The 21,344-nt window shown below is 62.0% G+C and overlaps 1 protein-coding gene across 2 annotated transcripts; it reads left to right on the top strand.

Annotated features, from left to right (window-relative positions):
• Positions 1-1,192: 1,192 nt before the first annotated feature.
• TTYH1 (tweety family member 1) lies at positions 1,193-15,540 on the top strand. Of its 2 annotated transcripts, XM_054710358.1 has the most exons (14): positions 1,198-1,355; positions 4,309-4,487; positions 6,536-6,647; positions 7,354-7,574; positions 8,785-8,880; positions 10,319-10,391; positions 10,959-11,034; positions 11,439-11,494; positions 11,675-11,767; positions 12,248-12,340; positions 13,687-13,829; positions 13,955-14,000; positions 15,019-15,099; positions 15,214-15,540. In XM_054710358.1, the coding sequence occupies exons 1-13, from the start codon at positions 1,230-1,232 to the stop codon at positions 15,055-15,057; spliced, it is 1,353 nt and encodes a 450-aa protein (XP_054566333.1). In that variant the 5' UTR covers positions 1,198-1,229; the 3' UTR covers positions 15,058-15,099; positions 15,214-15,540. The 2 variants fall into 2 exon arrangements, with proteins under 2 accessions (XP_054566334.1, XP_054566333.1); XM_054710359.1 differs by lacking the exon at positions 13,955-14,000 and having other exon boundaries at positions 1,193-1,355.
• The last annotated feature ends 5,804 nt before the right edge of the window (positions 15,541-21,344 follow it).

Genomic DNA, 21,344 nt, shown 5'->3' on the forward strand with positions numbered 1-21,344 from the left:
TCTCGCCCATCTTGTTCCCCACAAGGGACACCTGGCGTGGGGACCTCAAGTGCAAAGTCTAGCCCTGCTCCGTGGGGGTGGAGGGGAGATCCCTGGGGCAGGTTTCTGGGGACCTCAGCTTTACCTCCAACTGTGACTACCCAGGTGGTGACATCAAAGCTGCAGGTCCCCCTCCAGGGGCCTGTTTCCGCAGGGACCAGTGCGGCCTCGGTGGGACCTGTGAGGTTGCCTGGGCAGTGGCTATAAACCGCAGCCTGAGTGGGCGGGGCGGGGCGATCCCTCTGTACACGGAGTAATCCTTTGGAGAGGTTCTTCAACGCCTGGGAGGGACCTCATGAAGACGGAGCGTGGGCCCCAGCCGGTGTGGCTCAGTGGATAGAGCGTCGCCCTGCGGACTGAAGGGTCGTGGGTTCAATTCCGGTCAAGGGCACCTACCTGGGTTACAGGCTCCTCCCTGGCCCGGGCCCTGGGCGGGGCGGGTGCAGGAGGCAACCCATCCATGTGTGTCTCTCCCACATCGATGTTTTTCTCTCTCTCTCTCTCTCCCTCCCTCCTCCCCCCCCCCTTCCACTCTCTCTAAAAATCAATGGAGCCCTAACCAGTGTGGCTCAGTGGATAGAGCGTCGGCCTGCAGACTGAAGGGTCCCGGGTTCGATTCCGGTCAAGGGCATGTACCTTGGTTGCGGGCACATCCCCAGTGGGGGGTGTGCAGGAGGCAGCTGATCGATGTTTCTCTCTCATCGATGTTTCTAACTCTCCCTCTCCCTTCCTCTCTGTAAAAACTCAGTAAAATATATATTTTTAAAATCAATGGAAAAAATATCCTCAGGTGAGGATTAAAAAAAAAAGAGAGAACTTCTAAAAAAAGAAAAAGATAAGGGACCCTCCTGTTGTAAGCTGACAGACACAATAGCAGGGCCGCCTTGTAGGGACGGGGATGTCGTGGTACCTGCTCGGCCGGAGGTGGGCGCCCTCGCGGAGGGGACGGAAAGCTGGGGACCTCCCACGGCGCCGCAGTGCCCGCCGCGGCCGCCAGGGGCAGCACCGAGCCCGCCCGGCGCGCCTCTCCTCCCTCTCCTCCCTCTCCTCCCCCCAATCCCCGCCCCCCGCCCCCTCCCTCCTCCGGGCCCCGCTCCCCTGAGCCCCGCCAGACCCCGCTCCGCCCGCGCCCCGCTCCGCCAGCGAGGCTCCCGCGGCCCGGCCTCAGCCCCGCACGCCCTCCGGGGGCCATGGGGGAGCCCCCGGGCTACCGACCCTCGGCCTGGGTGCATCTGCTCCACCAGCTGCCCCGCGCCGACTTCCAGCTCCGCGCGGTGCCCAGCGACTTCGCGCCGCGCGAGCAGGGGTACCAGCAGGTGGGAGCCGCCGGGCGGGGGGCGCGCGGGGGGCCAGCTGGTGGGTCCTGGGGGCGAGGGGGCCCGGGTGACAGACCGACCCCGGGGCTCTCGGGCGGTGGGGACTGGGCCCCGACTTCGGGGTGTCTGAGGGAGGAGGCGTGTGGAGCCCCAATTCCTGGAGGTTCCCCTGGGACAGGCGCTGGGGGGACCAGACCCTCCCCCCCCCACCCCGCTGCTTACATAAAGGGAGGGGTCTTGGGGTCCGGACCCCTGGGTTCCCGAGGAGGAAGGGGACTGGGGGCCTGAGACTCCAGGGTCTGGGAGATGTCTGGGGGGACCTTGGGTGGGGGGGCAGGCGCCCTAAAAGTGACCCCTCCCTCCTGGGATGGACAGTCGTGCAGATGGGGCCGGGAGAGGGGAGCTGATGATGGTGGGGAGGGGAGAGGCTGGGGGCGCCGGGTTCTGGTTCTGGGACAGGACTGAGCCCTGACATGGGAAGGGGGTGGGGGTGAGGGCTGGACTGGCGATGAGGTGGGGGTGTGGGAAGAGGAGGCTGGGGGGGCGGTCAGGGCGCTGGAGGGGCGCGGGCGGGTGAGCTGGGGGCGAGTGGTTTGGGAGCGAAGGGACGCACACGGTCCGGAGGGTGGCTGGGGTGGGAGGCTTAGGGAGCCCCAGGTCCCTGGGAAAGGGGGCCGCGCCCGTAGGGGCCCCAGGACCGTCCCCTGACCCAGTTTCAGGCAAGTCCTTGACTTTGAGATTAGCCGCCAGCTTGGCTGAGCCGCCGCGGGGGTGGGCGCTGGCGGGCGGGTGGGTCCTGGGCCCTGCGCGGTGGGTCCAGACCCCCGGGTTCTGCTCCGGGAGCTCCTGGGACTTGGGTCGGAGCTGGAGCGCTTAGGGGGGTGGGTCCCAGGACGCGGGGCGGAGGCTGTGTGCTCCCAGCTATTTGGGTCAGGGCCGGGCCCCGGGAGCCGCTCCTCCCTGTGCTGCGCGCGCCCTCTCCCACCGAACCGAACCGAACCGAGGCCAGCCCCTCTCCCGCCGCCTCCGGTTACACAATCGCAGCCCCAGCTCCCCCCGCTGCTCAGGGCCCCGGAGCCCGGCCCCCGCGGAGCCCACACAGCCACGCGCGGGCGGACCGGTACCGCCTGACGCACCCAGCGGGCTCCCCCCCCCCCCACCCACACACACACACACGGCGGGGGGGGGGCACTGCCCCCAGGGAGGTCACCGCAATGGCATGGCTGGGACACAGGGACTGGATGACACCGAGCTGGACACACACACATACACTCAGACACACACACACACACACACTCAGACACACACATACACTAAGACACACACACACTCACACACACACACATACACAGACACACATACACTCAGACACACACACTCAGACACACACACATGCACTCAAGCACACACACATACACTCAGACACACACATACACTCAGACACACACATACACTCAGACACACTCAGACACACACACACGTACACTCAGACACAAGCATACACACATGTTCACTCATGCTCATGCAGATGCACATACACTCCTACATGCACAAACATTTTCACACTTACATGTACACACATACACAACCACACACATATTTATACACATGCATGCACATTGACATCTACACACACTTACACACCTATACATGCCCATACCCACACATATACGCTCACACACACTCACATATCCACACATTCTTGTACTCAGTCGCACACACACGCTCACACATACATTCGCACACTCATGTTCATATTTACACATCACACACCCCCTACTCACACACACTCTTTCTCTCTCTCACACACCCCACCAGAGACCCACTTACACTCAAGGAAGTGTGCCAGCAACACACAGACACCGACAGATCACTCTCACACCTGAAGGCACACACACACTCTCACCCCCACACACACACACACCCACTTAGGTGTATTATTAGCTCGTGACAGACCGAGTCAGTCAGAGAGAACACACCCATAACAGTCAGAAACACAAGCACGCCCCACAATATCACACACGCGCGCGCGCACACATACACACATGCACGCACACACGGCGAGGACAAAGGCCGAGGCCTGCTTCGCGGGGAACAGCATCACTGAGCCCCGAAGCCTGACTCTGCTCGGGGTGGGGTCCCCCCTGTGCTGTGTGGCCCCAGGCGAAGCCCTGCCCCACTCTGGGCATCTGTGACGCAGCCTCCACCGCAGAACCCCGCCCCGCGGAGCCTCGGAGCAGCCCGTTCCCCCACGGGCTTCCCACCTCACACGCTTTCCTGCCCTGCTCTGCTCAGCCTTGGCTCAGTCTCCACCGGCCTCCGTCTGTCTGTCTCCCCGGCCTCTGAGTCTCTACCTCTCTCTCTCTCTCTCTCTCTCCCTCTCTCTCTCTCTCTCTCTCTCTCTCTCTCTCTCTCTCTTTCGGCCTGCCCCCTGCTCCCTGCTCTGTCTTCACTCTGGCCTCCCAGCCTCTCTGAGTCTTGCACACACGCACTCCCTGGGGGACAGACTCACCCGTGGCGGGTGTGCAGAGCTCAGCAGCAGGGCACAGAGAGCGAGCCCCGAGTGGGGAGGACCAGCAGGGAGGAGGGAGGAGAAAGCCCCCCCCCCCAGCCTCACTCATCTCCAGGAACAGGCGCCCCACCCGCCCCCCATCCCACCGTCCCTGGGAGATGCTACATCCAACTACCTGGTCGAGGAGGGACCTGAGGCTCAGAGAGGAGAGGGGAGGGCCCCGCCCAAGGTCACACAGCCTCGGTGGGCAGAGCAGCGCTGGCACCCAGGACGTGGGCCTCCCCCCAGGACCCCGGTTCCCCAGTGACAGAGCCCAGCCGCCAACCTGGGGGACTGGGGACCCCATCGCTCCCCACAAACCTGGACACCACGGGCTGGGCCGGGCTGGCCCCCAGGCAGCCAGGGTGCCTTCCTCCCCCACTGACATGGCCCCTCCCCCAGGCCCTGCTGCTGGTGGCGGCCTTGGCCGGCCTGGGCCTGGGCCTCAGCCTCATCCTCATCGCTGCCTACCTCATCCGCGTCTGCTGCTGCCGGCCCCCCGAGCCCCCCGGCGCCAAGAGCCCCCCGCCCGGGGGAGGCTGCGTCACCTGGAGCTGCATAGCTGCCCTTCTCGTCAGCTGGTAATGGGGCCCCAGGGCGGGTGGGTGTGGGCCCGGGGCTCCCCAACTCTCTGTCAGGCTTCCGCTGGCGACCTCCCACCCCGCCCTAGCGGCCGACAGCACTGTCCTCATTGGACGGATGGAGAGACTGAGGCTCAGGAGCCCCATGCTCTGCCCCTTCATGGCTGTGCCGCCTGGGGGAGTGACCTAGCCCCCTCCTGGCCTCAGTTTCCACATCTCTAAAATGGGTATCATGGCAACACCCACCTCCTGGTGGGAACCGCGAATGGGAGAAGGCACAGCGCCCGGCTCACGGCTGTACTCGGTTCATGTTCACCAGCGACGTCACTCATGAACTCATTCATTCAGCCACCTCTCCCTGAGGACCTACTACGTGCCAGGAGATGCTGACTGAGCAAGCCTGGCCAGGTGGCTGCCCTCAAGGCGCTGATGCTCTGGTCCCGGAGACAGACAACGCTAGGGGGGGCCCAGACCACCCCCTCCTGGCCCAGACCTGAGCCGGTCCCCCCGGAAACCCTGCTGGACTCGGGGATGTTACCCCCCAGTTCTGAAAGAGGAAGGCTCAGCCCTGCCCGGTGTGGCTCAGTGGATAGAGCGTGGGCCTGCGGGCCAAAGGGTCCCGGGTTCGATTCCGCTCAAGGGCAGGTAGCTCCGTTGCAGGCTCCTCCCTGGCCCCAGACCCTGGTCCAGCTCCTGCAGCAGGCAACTCTCTCAATGATATCCCTCTCCCTTCCACTCTCTCTAAAAATCAATGGGAAAACATCCTCGGGTGAGGATTACATTTAAAAATGAGAGAGGAAGAAAGAGGAAGGACCAGGCCACATCTCACGGCCACGTGGCCCAAGTGGCAAACCCGTGGGGAGCGAGGGCCAGCCCCCGGGGAGCGAGAAGGAGAGCGCCTGACACCCCATACGCCCCAGGGGCCAGCCGGGCGCACAGCCTGCGGCAGGGCCACCCCCACCGGCCGGACAGCTGTCCTGTCCCCCAGATTAGGGCCCGGGAGACAAGCCCGGATCCGGGGGAGTGGCCGGAAGCCAGACTCCCACCCCTGGCCCTGGCCGCTCTGCCTCTCCATGGCGCAGGGACAGTCTGTGTTTGGGGTGGGGGGTGGGGGGGTTGGATGTGGGGGAGGCGGCTGGGTGGCCTGCGTCCAAGCTCTGGGGGCTCTCCTGAGTGGGGGTGGACGGGGAGGCGGACAAAGGCCCGGTGGGGGAGAGCCAGGGCCGGCTCCGGGGCCGGGAACAAGGGCAGCTTTGTGGGACGGGAACAATGGGCGGGGGCGGGGGGGGGGGGGTTGCGCGCGAGGGGGCGGGAGGTCCGAGGGCGGAGGGGGGGGGGCCTGGGCTGCGAGCCTGGGAAGTGGGAGGGCGGCCGGCTCCCCCGCCTCGGTCTGGCCCTGGCCCGCCGTGGAGGGACTCTGGGGTGCGGGGGATGGGCCCCGAGGCCGGCCCACAATGGGGCTCTGTGTTGGCCGCGGAGGGGCGGGGGCGCCCGGCCCGGCGGCCCACATTCTCTCGCTTGGCTCCCAGCTGGCCAGAAGCTTGGGTCCCGGGGTGGGGGATGGCCTGGTGGGAGCTTCAGGCTCGGGTCCCGCAGCAAACCCCAGGCTGTGGGGAGGCGGGGGCGGGGGGCGGCTGGACGGCGGAGGGACAGGTGCTGAGGACCCTGGGTGCGTGGGAAAGGATGGAGAGGGTGGGGGTGGGGCAGCTGTCACGGGTGTGTGTGGTGGGGGAGGGGGGCGTTGGGCGTGACGGGGTTCCGCTCCGTTGCCGGTGCCATGCGAGTTAAATCTGGGCCCCCCTCCCCTCGCCACCCCACCTACCATTAGCATCACAATGACGTCCCTCGGGCCGGGGGTGGGAAGCCTTCCCGTTGCCGTGGCAACCGGGCTGGAGCGGTTCTTTTCCCACGATGGGCTGGACCAATAGGTGTGGGGGGGTGGGGCGGGATTGGGTGTGTGAGGACGTGGGGGGGGGGGGGGGGGCGCGGGAACCGCGGTCCTTAGGGTCCCGGGACCCGTTGTGATTTCCCATCCCTCCTTCTCCTAGCGCGGGCATTGGCATCGGTTTCTATGGCAACAGCGAGACCAGTGATGGGGTGGCCCAGCTCAGCGCCGCACTGCTGCAGGCCAACCACACGCTCAGCGCCGTCGACTACCTGGTGAGGGGCCAGGCGGCGGAATGCAGACTCAGAGCCTAGACCCCAGACCTGACGTGCAGGGCTCCCGGCTCAGAGCTTCAGAATCCAACTGTACGGCCGAGCCCACCCTGACTGTGCAAATCGGGGCCTCCCACGTGACTCCTTGGGAACCACAAACTAGACCCCGCACTCACACTTCAATTCAGAGCCCAAACCAGGCAGAGACCAAACACCAGGGACCCCCCCACCCCCCCCCCCGCTCCCGCTCCCAGGCCAAACCGAGACTGATGCTCAGCCCAAATGCAAACTTAGGGACCCCAGTGGTGAGTCCCAGGGGCCAGACCAGGGGCCCCACTCCCGGCCCAGCCCTAGGATGAGGCCAGCCTGACCTCACACCTCAGATTCCTGTCCCCAGCAGACCCTGCACCGCGGAACCCAGATGGGATCGCAGACTCAGAGAGGCAGGTGTGAACATCACACCTGGGACCCACTGACTTCTCCTCCCGGCCCTGGGGCTCATGCCATGGCCCCCCGAGAGCTGGAGAGCCTCCTCTGGTCCTTCCTCAATCACAGTCGCCCCAGGTCCCGGTCACCAGCCATTGCTTATCCCTGATCCTGGGGCTCAACACTGAGGCCCCCAAGTTTGCATTCCTCCTTCGCATCCCCGCCCCCCACCCCTGGCCCCCAGAGCACGCCCGCCCCTGACCCAGCCCCGCCCCTGCCCCAGGTGTCGGAGACGGTGGAGAGGCTGGGCGAGGCGGTGCGGACCGAGCTGACCACCCTGGAGGAGGTGTTCACGCAGCGCACGGAGCTGGTGGCCGCCACGCGGGGGGCTCGGCGGCAGGCGGAGGCCGTGGCCCAGCAGCTCCAGGGGCTGGCCTTCTGGCAGGGGGTGCCGCTGAGCCCCCTGCAGGTGGCCGAGGACGTGTCCTTCGTGGAGGAGTACAGGTGGGCAGCAGGCTCTCCCCTGGTGGGGGTGCCCCAGCGGGCAGCGGGCAAGGTCTGCAGACACGGATGGTGGGCACACGTGGGCGTCTGGCGGGGGGAGGCCCGGGGTGCTGCTTGCTTAACACCCCACAGTGCGCGGGGCGGCCCACAGCCAGGGTGGCCCGTCCCTGTCCGCAGGGACGAGGTGAGAACGGCTGTGGAGAGACAGGCGAAGGCAGTGGTCGGCAAACCGCGGCTCCGGAGCCACATGCGGCTCTTTGGCCCCTTGCGTGTACCTCAATCAGATTGAGGGCGTTATTTTTAGCAAAGGCCAGCTTAGGAGGACCCTAATTAAGTTAATAACAATGTGCCTACCTGTATAGTTTAAGTTTTAAAAATTTGGCTCTCCAAAGAAATTTCAGTCGTTGTACTGTTGATATTTGGCTCTGTTGACTAATGAGCGTGCCCTTGTCCGGAATCGAACCTGGGACCTTTCAGTCCTCAGGATCAATGTCTCTCTCTCATGATGTTCCTAATTCTCTATCTCTCTCCCTTCCTCTCTGTAAAAAATTAATATATATATATTATTGATTTCAGAGAGGAAAGAAGAGGGGGTGAGGGACAGAAACATCAATGAGAGAGAGAATCATGGATCGGCTGCCTCCTGCACACCCCACCCTGGCGATCGAGCCTGCAACCCAGGCGTGTGCCCTGACCGGAATCGAACCGTGACCTCCTGGTTCATAGGGTGATGCTCAACCACTGAGCCACGCTGGCCGGGCTCATGGCATCTTTGGAAGTAGTTGCTGTTGTCTCTCTTCCCCCATCCCAGGCAGGGAAACTGAGGCAGAGTTACTGAGACCATGTCGCCCACAGCTAAGCAGTGGAGGCCGGGCAGGCTGCTGCAGGCACCATACCCTTAGGCTGTGCAGCAAACAGGAGGCGGGGTGGGGGTTGGGCTCCTGAGGCCGGGCCACACGGGCAGGGTCACAGGTCACGGAGCTCCTGCGTGGTCCATTCAGGCCATGGTCCCAGGTGCCCCGACCCCGGGTCCTGGGCTCTGGAGAGAAGGCGAGGGTGGCCCGCCCCCCGCGCACCCATTTCACGGATGAGCTGGGCAGTGGCCTGGGGCCCTGGTGATGGCCTGGGGGACCATGGCCTCCCGCCGGGCCTGGGGCCTGGAGCTGGGAGGCTGGATTTGCTTCCTCAGCTGCACCCCCTCCCTCCCCAGGTGGCTGGCCTACGTCCTCCTCCTGCTGCTGGAGCTGCTGGTCTGCCTCTTCACCCTCCTGGGCCTGGCGAAGCAGAGCAAGTGGCTGGTGATCATGTGAGTCAGGGCGCCCTCGCGGGCTCCTGTCCCAGTGCGAGGGGAGGAGGGGAGGGGGGAACAGAGCTCCATTCCTCTGTGCTCTTGAGCGAGGGACCCCCAGCCTCCTCCTCCGGGGCTCCCACTGGCTCCTTCCTGCATCCCATGAGCCTCCATGACCTCCATGGAGTTCCCGGGCAGGCGGCGGGCACAGGGACAGAAACCAGACCTGGAGCCGCCAGGAGGAGCCGCGGTGTGGATGAGGGACCAGAGGCGGGACGTGACCACGCGTGAGGCTGCGTGGCCTTGACGTGGCTTTCCGGCTCATTCTGTGTGCCCCACGCTCTCCTGGAACCCTCGCGCCTACCCCAGGAGGAGGCACTTTTCTTCCATTGAACGGGGGAGGGGTGGAGATTCGGGCTCAGAGAGGTTGGGCCACTTACCCAAGGCTGCCCAGCCAGGCAGTGCTGGCGCTGGGGTCCGCTCCCTCGGCCAGCCTGTCCCATTTGGAGGAGCCCTGCCTCCTGCCTGCCCCTGGGCTGCTGTCCCCAGTGGGGAGGAGGCTGTGGTCTCCACTCTCCCCCAGGGGCTTGAAGATGGTAAAACCTGGCCCTGGTGGGTCAGGGCATGGATTGGCCCCCCAGATGCCCCTCATGCCTGCTGCCCTCCCTCCAGTGCTACAGTGCTAACCACTCCCCCCTGCCTCTCCGCAAACCCCATCCCCAGAGAGAAACTGGGAGGCGATTTCAGCCCTGGAGCCGGAGTCATCTCCACTCCTGGGAGGAGCAGTCTGGGGGGCAGGTGGCTACCCAAGGGAGAGCCTGGGGGTGGGCTTGGGGACAGCGGGGTCCAGTGAAATTCACAGCCGGGAAAGGAGGCCCACCGGTGGGCAGGAGTCCCCTCAGGGTCCCAGAGGGTGGGGCAGAGCTGGGCTGGATCCTGCCGGCCCGGGGCTTTTCTCACTGCCCCCCACCCCTGGGCAGGGACCAGATGTTCCGTCTGACATCAACGACCACAGGCCCACCTACCCCTCCAACTTCTCTGCCCCTAATTCTGACCCTCCAGGCTCCAGAGGTCAGGGTAGAGCTGTGATGGGATTTAAAATATATATATATATATATATATATATATATATATATATATATATATAATTTATTTTTATTGTTTTTTTACAGAGAGGAAGGGAGAGGATAGAGAGTTAGGAACATCGATGAGAGAGAAACATCGATCAGCTGCCTCCTGCACGCCCCCTACTGGGGATGTGCCCACAACCAAGGTACATGCCCTTGACCGGAATCGAACCTGGGACCCTTCAGTCCGAAGGCAGACGCTCTATCCACTGAGCCACACTGGTCAGGGCTGTGATGGGATTTGGGGTGGGGAAAAGGACGAGGCCAGGTGGAGAGATGGAGAGATTCAGAACCCCAAGTCCAACCCCTCCCCGCCCCCCGCCCCCCAGGATGACGGTGATGAGCCTCGTGGTCCTGGTCCTGAGCTGGGGCTCCCTGGGCCTGGAGGCAGCGACTGCCGTGGTGAGTCAGAGGCCGGGCTCCCGGATCTGGGGGCATGTGGGGGCCAGGGTCACGGGTTCTGAGGTTAAGGAGCTAGTTTTCTAGGTCCTGAAGGCCTGGACCCCTGGGTCTGAGGGAGGAGGGGCTGGGGGCCTGGGCTCCTGGGTCTGAGGGAGGAGGGGCTGGGGGCCTGGACTCCTGGGTCTGAGGGGGAGGGCTGGGGGCCTGGACCCCTGGGTCTGAGGGAGGAGGGTTGGGGGTCTGGACTCCTGGGTCTGAGGGAGGAGGGCTGGGGGCCTGGACCCCTGGGTCTGAGGGAGGAGGGGCTGGGGGCCTGGGCTCCTGGGTCTGAAGGAGGAGGGGCTGGGGGCCTGGACTCCTGGGTCTGAGGGAGGAGGGGCTGGGGGCCTGGACTCCTGGGTCTGAGGGAGGAGGGGCTGGGGGCCTGGGCTCCTGGGTCTGAGGGAGGAGGGGCTGGGGGCCTGGGCTCCTGGGTCTGAGGGAGGAGGCTGGGGTCACTGAGTCCATGGGGGTGTGGCATTGGGGCAGCTTCTGGTCTGAGCCCCCCTTTCCTGCTGCCTCTCCCAGGGCCTCAGCGACTTCTGCTCTAGTCCCGACACCTACATCCTGAACCTGACTCAAGAGGAGACAGGGCTCGACTCAGGTGACCCCAGTGGTCCGGTGCACCCCCTGGATGCTCAGGCCTCTGTGTCCGGTCCTGCCTGGGGTTGGGGGTGGGGGGTAGGGTGGTGCCACGCTGTCAGCCCGGCGCCTCCGGTCCCTGAAGCTCTCAGCACCTCCGGGTGGGCTGGAGGAGTCGGAGGAGACAGAGGGGTGAAGATGCTGGGCTCAGGAGGGGGGCGGGGCCTGAGGGATGGGGCATCTGGCCACTGGGAGAAACTGGGGGTGCACAGTGTGGTCCAGCCAGGTCCTCAGCAGCAGGTGGAGTGTGGAGACTGGGCGAGTGGCCGGTCTCCGAATGCCAGGCCCCTGGGAGCTCAGGGGGGGTCCTGAGCTGGGGAGGGGGCCCACCCGGCTCAAGGCCTTCCCTCTTCCCTCCCGCCCCAGACATCCTGAGCTATTATTTCCTCTGCAACCAGGCCATCGCCAACCCCTTTCAACAGGTGAGGGCTGCGGCCGGGGAACCGGGTGGCGGGGGCGGGGCTGGGGCCTGGGGCCTAGACTTCGAGGTCCTGGGGGAGGATGAAGGCGCCAGGGACCCCAGTCCTGTGTCCGGTGGGGGAGGAGCGGGCTGGGGGCGTGGACCACGGGGTCCTCCGCCCTCTCTGCCTGTGTTCCCGCAGAGGCTGACCCTGTCCCAGCGAGCTCTGGCCAACATCCACTCCCAGCTGCAGGGCCTGGAGCGAGAAGCTGTGCCCCAGTTCCCTTCCGCGCAGGTCAGCGCTGCGCTCACACCGGGCTCCCAGGGAAAGGGCGGGGCCCGATCTGTGGGTGCGGGCGGGGCCCACCGAAAGGACGGGTCAGTGGGCGTGGCCCTGAGACATGGGCGGGGCCACGGAAAGGACGGGGGGCACCGAAAGGGCGTTTGGTGGGCGTGGCCCGGGTGTGGGCGGTGCCAGAAGGGTCGATCAGTGGGCGTGGCCCTGAAACATGGGCGGGTCGGTGGGCGTGGCCTGAGTGTGGGCGGGGCCGCTGAAAGGGCGGGTCGGTGGGCGTGGCTGTGGGTGGGGCGTGGTAATTAATGGTCTGGGCGTGGCCTTGAGGTGTGGGCGGGGCCCGGAGGGTTGGGTCGGTGGGCATGGGCGTGACCTGAATGAAGGGGCGTGGCCTGTACGTGTGGGCGGTGTCTGAAGAGATGGGCGGGGCCACGGCCACGGACAGGTCCCAGGTGGGATAAGGACCCCTTCCCACCACAGAAACCTCTGCTGTCCCTGGAGGAGACCTTGAATGTGACGGAGGGAAACTTCCACCAGTTGGTGGCGCTACTGCACTGTCGAGGCTTGCACAAGGTGACCCATGACCCCGCCCCACCTCATTCTCTGCCTGGACCCAGAAGGCCTGCTCCCTCTCTCCCACCCGGCCAGTCTTTTCCCAGAAATCCAGTTATCTGTCTTAAACTATTGTTTATATATCATATACTATTCTCTACCCATTAACCATCTGTCCATCTGTCATCTAGAATCCTTCCTTATTTTGTCCTCCTCCCTCTCTCCCCACCCCTCATCCTAGCTCTGTCCTCATCCCCCACTTCCCCCTCCAGCCCTCCCACTCTCCTCCCCTCTCTCCCTCCCTGTCTCCCCATCTGCCTCCTAAAGGCTGTGCACTTAGTGAGCTCTGGGGGGAGGCGGCCTTGGCTCCACCCTAGCTCTGGACCGCAGGCAAGTCACCGACTTCTCTGTGCCTCAGTGTCCTCACTTACAGGGCCGGGATTCAGGGGTGAATGCCTGCCAAGCTCTCGTGTGGCACGTGCTGTCATCCTGCCGAGGCAGGGACGGGCAGGACACCCAGGAGAGAGGGAGCCCGGGGTCCCAGACTCCGGCAGTGTGGCCCCGGCAGGTGCACCCCCTGAATCTCCGCCTTCTCACCTGTGAAATGAGGGCGTCAGGACCTGCTTGGCCTGGTGGTGTGAGGGTTCAGGAAAATCAGCCGTCCCCCGCATGCCCGTGGGCTTCACTAAGTCGGGGCTCTGGGCTATTTTAGGGGTGGTGACTCACCGGGCCCTGGAGCCCTCGTTAGTAATGCCATAAAGAAGAAACTGCTGTTATTGTCTGTCTTGCAGACTTGGATGAGAAGGTACACAGGGCTGGGTCACCCGAGGTCGCGGCCCCTGCAGTCCTCGGAGGCAGGGACCTGGCACCAGGCTTCCCCCTCTCGTCCCCCATTCCTATAGCCCCCCAGCCAGGCTGTCCCCAGTCTTGTCACTTCTGCCCCCTGAATGTTCATCCACTGTCACTCCACCCCCAACTCCAGGCTCTGCTGCGGCTCAGGACAGAGACTTGGCCCGGGGGACACAGGGCAGTGCATGGGGGTGCATTTGGTTGTCACACTGGGGCGGTGCTACTGGCATCCAGTAGGTGGGGGGTGAGGCGGGGAAGAGGGTTCTCAGACCGGCAAGAGGCCCAGATTCAAGGTCCTACCTGTGGGTGTGATAATGACAGTGACCACAGCCCCAAACGCTTCCCGTGTGCCAGGCTCTGTGTGAGCATGTAGGACAGGAAGGAAACTGAGGCACAGAGAGGCTGAGGGACTTGTCCAGCATGGCACAGCCGGCATGGGGGCAGTGTGAGTGGCGTGTGTGTGTGTGGCGGGGAGAGGGGGCCCTGCCCGCTGATGGCCTCCCCGCCCCCACCCCCAGGACTACAGCGCCGCCCTGCGGGGCCTGTGCGAAGACGCCCTCGAGGGCCTGCTCTTCCTGCTGCTCTTCTCCCTCCTGTCCGCCGGGGCCCTGGCCACCGCCCTCTGCAGCCTGCCCCGCGCCTGGGCCCTGTTTCCACCCAGGTCAGGGGGGGACAGAGGAGGCGGGAGGAGGCCACAGGGTGGGGGTGGGGGTGTCCTGTTGGAGAGACAGCCTCCTGATGCATTACCCATCCTCCTCCTCTGCCACTCCCCCCCACACCCCCCAGTGACGACTATGACGACACAGACGATGACGATCCTTTCAACCCTCAGGTACTGGGCTCCTGGGTCTGAGGGAGGGGCTGGGGGCCTGGACTCCTGGGTCTGAGGGAGGAGGGCTGGGGGCCTGGGCTCCTGGGTCTGAGGGAGGGGCTGGGGGCCTGGGCTCCTGGGTCTGAGGGAGGAGGGCTGGGGGCCTGGGCTCCTGGGTCTGAGGGAGGAGGCTGGGGGCCTGGGCTCCTGGGTCTGAGGGAGGAGGGGCTGGGGGCCTGGGCTCCTGGGTCCGAGGGAGGGGCTGGGGGCCTGGGCTCCTGGGTCTGTGGGTGGAGGGGCTGGGGGCCTGGGCTCCTGGGTCTGAGGGAGGAGGGGCTGGGGGCCTGGGCTCCTGGGTCCGAGGGAGGAGGGCTGGGGCCTGGGCTCCTGGGTCTGAGGGAGGAGGGGCTGGGGGCCTGGGCTCCTGGGTCTGAGGGAGGAGGCTGGGGGCCTGGACTCCTGGGTCTGAGGGAGGAGGGGCTGGGGGCCTGGGCTCCTGGGTCTGAGGGAGGAGGCTGGGGGCCTGGACTCCTGGGTCTGAGGGAGGAGGGGCTGGGGGCCTGGACTCCTGGGTCTGAGGGAGGAGGGCTGGGGCCTGGGCTCCTGGGTCTGAGGGAGGAGGGTCTGGGGGTCTGGACTCCTGGGTCTGAGGGAGGAGGCTGGGGGCCTGGGCTCCTGGGTCTGAGGGAGGAGGGGCTGGGGGCCTGGGCTCCTGGGTCTGAGGGAGGAGGGCTGGGGGCCTGGACTCCTGGGTCTGAGGGAGGAGGGGCTGGGGGCCTGGGCTCCTGGGTCTGAGGGAGGAGGCTGGGGGCCTGGACTCCTGGGTCTGAGGGAGGAGGCTGGGGGCCTGGACTCCTGGGTCTGAGGGAGGAGGCTGGGGGCCTGGACTCCTGGTCTGAGGGAGGAGGGCTGGGGGCCTGGACTCCTGGGTCTGAGGGAGGAGGGCTGGGGGCCTGGACTCCTGGTCTGAGGGAGGAGGCGGGGCCCACACTATGAACCAGATTCCCATGTCCTGCCTCCTCTGACCCCAAACCCCCAGGAATCCAAGCGCTTCGTGCAGTGGCAGTCATCTATCTGAGCCTCTTCTCCACGCCAGACGGGAGCCTGTGCCCCCTCCCCGGTGAGCGAGAGAGTGACCCCCCGACCCCCACTCTTGGAGCCGGCCCGCCCTCCTCCCCACGCCGGGCATGGGTGGCCTTCCCGCCAGCCCCGTCACCGACTCTCTCTCTTGCAGTTCCTTCCCCGGCTGCCGGAGAAGACCCCACTAACCCAGCCTGACGGGGCTCTCACTGCTAACCACGGCCCTGGCCACGGCCACCCAGACAGGACTGCCTCCCGGCCCGCCTCATCCTCGTGCCCGTAGCCCGTAGCCCCGGAGAAGGCCAGGGCCCGGGGCTGGCCGGAAAGGGGCCCTCCTCCTCGGCCACCAGGGCCAGCCCTGAAGGACACGAGCACCCCCCCCCCCCACGCCCCGGTGGGCGGGCGAAGGGTCTCTCATCTCAACGCGCGGCACTAACTTGGGAATGGGTTGATTTGAAATAAAAGGGAAGACTTTATTTTACAAGCAGCTCTCTCCCCTTCCTTTCTCCCCCCTGCCCGATCGGGCCTCCTGGTTGGGTGGGGAGACCCGCCCCTTCAGCTCAGCCTCCTGGCGTTTCTGTCCCCGGCCAGGCTCTGCAGGGGTTCCGAAGGGATTGCTACACACACACACACACACACACACCCCACTCCCCGTGATTCTAAAAGCAGCGCACGTGTCCTGACACAGGAAGACAGCCATCCCTGGGCGGGAACAGAGAGTCTAGGAATAGGCCTGGGGGGGGAGGGGTGTGAAGATGGCAGAAGGCGCTTCAAGGCAGGCGGGAAGGACCGGATGGTGCCACGGCGCCGGCCGCTAACACGATCGGTCTCCATCTGGCAGAAAACACCCCACACGCAAGAGGGGTGACACATCTAAATGCGGACCAGGGCGGCGCCTGCCAGGGGAAGGCGGGTTCTGTGTATCTTGCTTGGGTCGGGTGGATTTTAAAGATTTTTTTTTTTTTAAGAGAGAGAGGAGTGTCGGCCTGTGGACGGAAGGGTCCCAGGTTCAGTCCCGGCCAAGTGCACGGACCTTGGTTGTAGGCTCCTCCCCAGCCCAGAGGCTCCTCCCGGTGCTGGAGGCAACCAATCATGTATGGCTCTTACATCCATGCTTCTCTCTCTCCGTCGTCTCTCCCCCTCCCACTCTCTCTAAACATCAATGGGGAAATATCCTAGGGGGAGGATGAGAGAGAGAGAGAGAGAGAGAGAGAGAGAGAGAGAGAGAGAAGCTTGGCCAGCATGGCTCAGTGGCTGAGCATCAACCAGGAACCAGGAGGTCACAGTTTGATTCGAGGTCAGGGCACATGCCTGGTTATGGATTTGTTCCCCAGTGGGGGGCGTGCAGGAGGCAGCCAATCAATGATCCTCTCTCATCATTGATGTTTCTATCTCTCTCTCCCTCTCCTTTCCTCTCTGAAATCAATAAAAATATATTTTAACAAAAGGAAAGAGAGAGGAAAGGAGAGGGAGGGAGAGGGAGAAACATTGTTGTGAGAGTGAAACATTGATTGGCTGCCTCCTGCACGCCCCCTACTGGGGATCAGGACTGCAACCCAGGCATGTGCCCTGACTGGGAATCAAACCCATAGCCTTTTGGTGCTTGGGAAGATGCCCAACCGAGCCACACCAGCCAGGGCTGGGGTGGATTTTAAAAAAGATATCCTAAAGCCAGAAAGGAAAGGTAATCTACTTGATAAATTATGGAATTAAAAAAAAAATACCACAAAGGGGCAAGCTGATAGTCTGGGGGAAATGATATTCTTTTAAAAAATACATGTGGCAAATATATATATAATTCTTAATCCATGAATGTAATCTACAAAGCTTCCACAGAGAAAAAGGCCACCCAACTTCAAAACTTCCAATGAGGTGATCATCCCAACACCAGTGAACAGACGAAAATCCATTCAAACCCGGAATATTAGGAAGTACAATTTGAAACAATTTTCCCCCTACTACCCAGTTCTCATAAAATTAAGGGAGTGCTAACGTTCTGTGCTGGCAGGGATGTGGGGGGCTGGGGGGCTCAGACACGCTGTTCCTGAGACTGTGAATTGCAATCCTACAAAAAAATATAATCTTATGTGAGATAAAATCAAAATCTTATGTGGAGAGAGCGTCGGCCTGCAGATTGAGGGGTCCCAAGTTCGATTCTGGTCAGGGCACAGGCCTGGGTTTCGGGCTTTGTTCCCAGTAGGGGGCGTGCAGGAGGCAGCCGATCAATGATTCCCTCTCATCATTGATATTTCTCTCTCCCTCTCCCTTCCTCTCTGAGAGCAATAAAAATATATTTTAAAAAAACTACACAGACCCTGTGAGCTGCTGGCCCTCCTGCTTTTGGGAGTCAGTTGATGAAAACAGAGGTAGCTAACTCAGTACATACATCGAGGGCTGTTTGCTGCAACAAAACGTTGACCGGCTACACTCTAGCAACCAGAGTCCACCGAGAGAGGACGAATCCATCAAGTCACTCACTGTGCCGCAGGGTTATCCGAAACATGACGGTGCTCGGCTGGGTTTGGGATTTTAGGGGAGAGGAGAAAAGGCCTGAGAAAGACTTGAGGTGGGTGTGACAGACGGGCAGGGGCGCGGACAAAAGCTGATGAAGCCGTGGCTGAGGGAGGCTGCCTATCTGCCTGGTGGGTGGTGTCGCCGGCAGCTTCTCGGTCTGTCCGTCCTTCCTCTCGATCCTGGAACCTACCCTGGCCGGTACCGCTCTGTTGGCTGGGGCTTGCCCTGGGCAGTGAGAGGTCGCCAGCTTTGATGTCTGGTCAGGGCACCTGCCTGGGTTGTGAGGCCCGATCCCTGGCAGCCGATGGATGGTTCTCTCTCATGGATGTTTCCCCCTCTCCCTTGTTCTCTAAAACAAACAAACAAACCCCCCCCAAAACAAACAAAACATATTATTTAAAAAGAAGATAAATATCACATGATCTCACTCATTTGTGGAATATAATGAACAACATAAACCGATGAACAAAAACAGCTCCAGAGACAGAGAAGCATCAATCAGATGCTCAAACCCCAGAGGGGAGGTAGGGGAGGGCGGGGGTAAGGGGGAGAGGTCAACCAAAGGACTTGTATTGCATGCATATGAGCCTAACGCAGTGGTCGGCAAACTCATTAGGCAACAGAGCCAAATATCAACAGCACAGCGATTGAAATTTCTTTTGAGAGCAGAAAACCGACTTCTGCGCATGGGCCACGAAGTTTCAATTGCACTGTACGTGCGCGCCCGCACGTGGCATTTTGTGGAAGAGCCACACTCAAGGGGCCAAAGAGCCGCATGTGGCTCGTGAGCCGCAGTTTGCCGACCACTGGCCTAACCAATGGACACGGGGTGAGGGGCAATGAGGGGATATGGACACATATGTAATACCTTAATCAATAAAGAAAAATAAAAAGTGGAAAAAAAAGAAATTTCTGAAATCCAAAGAAGGGCCGCACCTGACCCGCCCTGCCACGGGGTCACTCAGAGACGATGTCCCCACCTGGTGGCCATGATCGGCTGCTTCCTGCAGGGACACGGATGGGGACGCTTGCACGTGTCCTGTCCTGCAGGGTCCTGAGGGGACGAGGTGCTGTGGACTATACACCACGTTGCCCCTTTAAACTGAAAAACCCCGGATCCCAACACGCACACGTGGGCGTTCCGGGGGGTTCCAGGTCAGGGCTGGCTGGTCCCGAGTGCCACGGCCATCGGGCTGCTCCAAACCTCCTGATTATTCCTAGTTTGCAAACTGCAAGGGATGTTCAAGGCAGCTTTCCATGTGAGGGCCTGAGGCTGGGAAAGAGAAACCCACTACGATTTCGGGGGGCCGGGGACCTGGGGGCTACCTGTATGGACTTCCTTCTCATGACTGTGCCCTGTGACCCTGGGGGCCAGCCCTGTGCTATTGGGGCTGCTTTGCTCTCTAACACTGCCCCCTAGTGGCTGAGACCGGGTCCTGAAGCGGAAGCGTGTGCTGACTGATGTTGGCAGGATGTTTGCAAACTACCCAGTGATTCAGGCGGCCTGGGCCTGATTTCCTGCCAATGAGCCTGCCAGTGATCTTTACTCCCGAAGGACACTGGACAGACCTTTACAAAAAGTAAATCTTTTGCCCGGCTGGCATGGCTCAGTGGTTGAGTGTGGACCCAAGAACCAGGAGGTCATGGTCTGATCCCTGGTCAGGGCACATGCCAGGGTAGCAGGCTGGATCCCCAGTGTGGGGCGTGCAGGAGGCAGCCGATCAATGACTCTCTCTCACCATTGATGTTTCTATCTCTCTCTCCCTCTCCTTTTCTCTCTAAAATCAATAAAAATATAAATTTTTAAAAACCCAAAAAAGGAAATCTTTTTATTTTAAAATGATAACATATGAGCAGTTTCGCTGCCAAGCGAGATGAACAGGGACTTGGATTTGCCCTCCTTCCTGAAACAGCCCCAAAACCAGACGAAATGTGTGCAGCAATGACGGTGCTCACGACTCCGGGCGTCAGTCCAGGGCGGAGCGCGATCCCGGAGGGAAGGGGAACGTCGAGCTGAGCCCTGAAATCCCCACAGCCCTGCCATCAGAGCGTTCCCGCCACGGGACTTGGGAGGGGAACGGAGCCACGGCACCTCCAAAGGCCCGGTGAAAACTGCTCTAAAAACCAAAGTCTTAGTTTTTAAAAACGCTCAAACCAAAAGAAGGCAGGAAAAGAGGAAAAGGCGCCCAGTTGGGGTGGCTCAGTGGTTGAGCGCCAACCTTGAACCAGGAGGTCACGGTTTGATTCCCCGTCAGGGCACACGCCTGGGTTTCGGGCTCAATCCCCAGGAGGGGGCGTGCAGGAGGCGGGCGATCCATGATTCTCTCTCACCATTGATGTTTCTCTCTCCCCTCTCCCTCCCTCTCTCTGAAAACAAAAAAAACAAAACATAAAAAAAATAAAATAAAAAGAGGAAAGGGGAGCAAAGGAAGGACTGTGTAGTAGCTCACTCTGTCTCACTGCTTCACTAATAAACTCTTTCACTTTAAACTCTAAAATAAAACAGAATAAACAAGAAACATGACACATAGAAATCCTTAGCAAGTCGATAGGTTTAAACGTAATCACACCAATGATCACCTTCAAGAACGGTGACAAACACTGCTTTTAAAAGGCAGAGAGCCCTAACCGGTTTGGCTCAGTGGATAGAGCGTCGGCCTGCGGACTGAAGGGTCCCAGGTTCGATTCCGGTCAAGGGCATGTACCTTGGTTGCGGGCACATCCCCAGTGGGGAGTGTGCAGGAGGCAGCTGATGGATGTTTCTCTCTCATCGATGTTTCTAACTCTATCCCGCTCCCTTCCTCTCTGTAAAAAAATCAATAAAATATATTTTACAAAATAAAATAAAAGGCGGAGATTGCAGGCTTGGGGGAAAAAGAAAGCTCCAACCAAATGCTGGGGACAAGAACCCACCTTAAATACAGGGGGACAAACTAAAGGGACCCTAAATCCTGAATACACTGTGGTACCCTGGGTGGGACTCATCCACATCAGTGGGAAAAGTGGCGACATTCACATTAAGTCTGCTGTCTAGTGCCAACGTGGGCTTCTTAGTTGTAACAGATCCTACAGTCACGGGAGGTGAGGGCATCGGGGACCCTGGGAGGAGGGTTTGCGGGGCCCCGCACTCCCCCGCAGCCTTTCTGCGAATCTACAATTACTCTAAGGGCGACAGCAGGGGACGCGGGATCAATGGGAACGCGGGTGACAGCAGACACTGGGGAGGAATGCTGCTCCGCCACCTGCTGCTGCCGCCGCGACCCGTCCCGCACCCGGACTGGGTGATCTTATCCGGGTCCTGGAGGGAGACACTTGCAAGTTTCGTTACGAGAGAAGTTTAAAAAAATAGGCCTGTTTACAGAGATGGTGCAAATTCCTCAGCCTACATCAGCGGCCTCGCAGGACCTGCTCCCTGCCACGGGCCGGCCCCCCGCCCCCCGCCCGCCTCCACGGACCTGCCTCTTCACCAGGACCCCACACCTGTATTTTGCCGTCCCCCCTCTATGCCCCCCCAAGCGGGGCCTGTCTCCAAGCGTTCGCACCCGCCGTCCCCTCCGCCGCACCCGCCGTCCCGTTTCAGGGACTAAGGCAGCGTCCATTTCCGGTGGGGCCTGTGTTCACCCCTTTCCTTTGCGCTAGTCATTCCCTTCCCCAGGCCCCCCCATCCCTGGGCGGACGGCGGGCAGTCCCACAAGTCCCATCACCCTGGTTTATGTCTACAGTCGGAATAACAAATGGCTACCACGAACGCAGCCAAAACTCGGCTAAAGG

This window comes from Eptesicus fuscus, chromosome 21 (genome assembly GCF_027574615.1).
Source record: "Eptesicus fuscus isolate TK198812 chromosome 21, DD_ASM_mEF_20220401, whole genome shotgun sequence".
Classification (NCBI taxonomy): Eukaryota; Metazoa; Chordata; class Mammalia; order Chiroptera; family Vespertilionidae; genus Eptesicus; species Eptesicus fuscus.

Coding starts and splice junctions, on each gene's coding strand:
- TTYH1 (XM_054710359.1), top strand. CDS start 1,230: ATGGGGGAGCCCCCGGGCTACCGACCCTCGGCCTGGGTGCATCTGCTC. Junction 13,830..15,018: donor TGGGCCCTGTTTCCACCCAG/GTCAGGGGGGGA, acceptor CCAAACCCCCAG/GAATCCAAGCGCTTCGTGCA. Junction 15,100..15,213: donor GAGCCTGTGCCCCCTCCCCG/GTGAGCGAGAGA, acceptor TCTCTCTTGCAG/TTCCTTCCCCGGCTGCCGGA.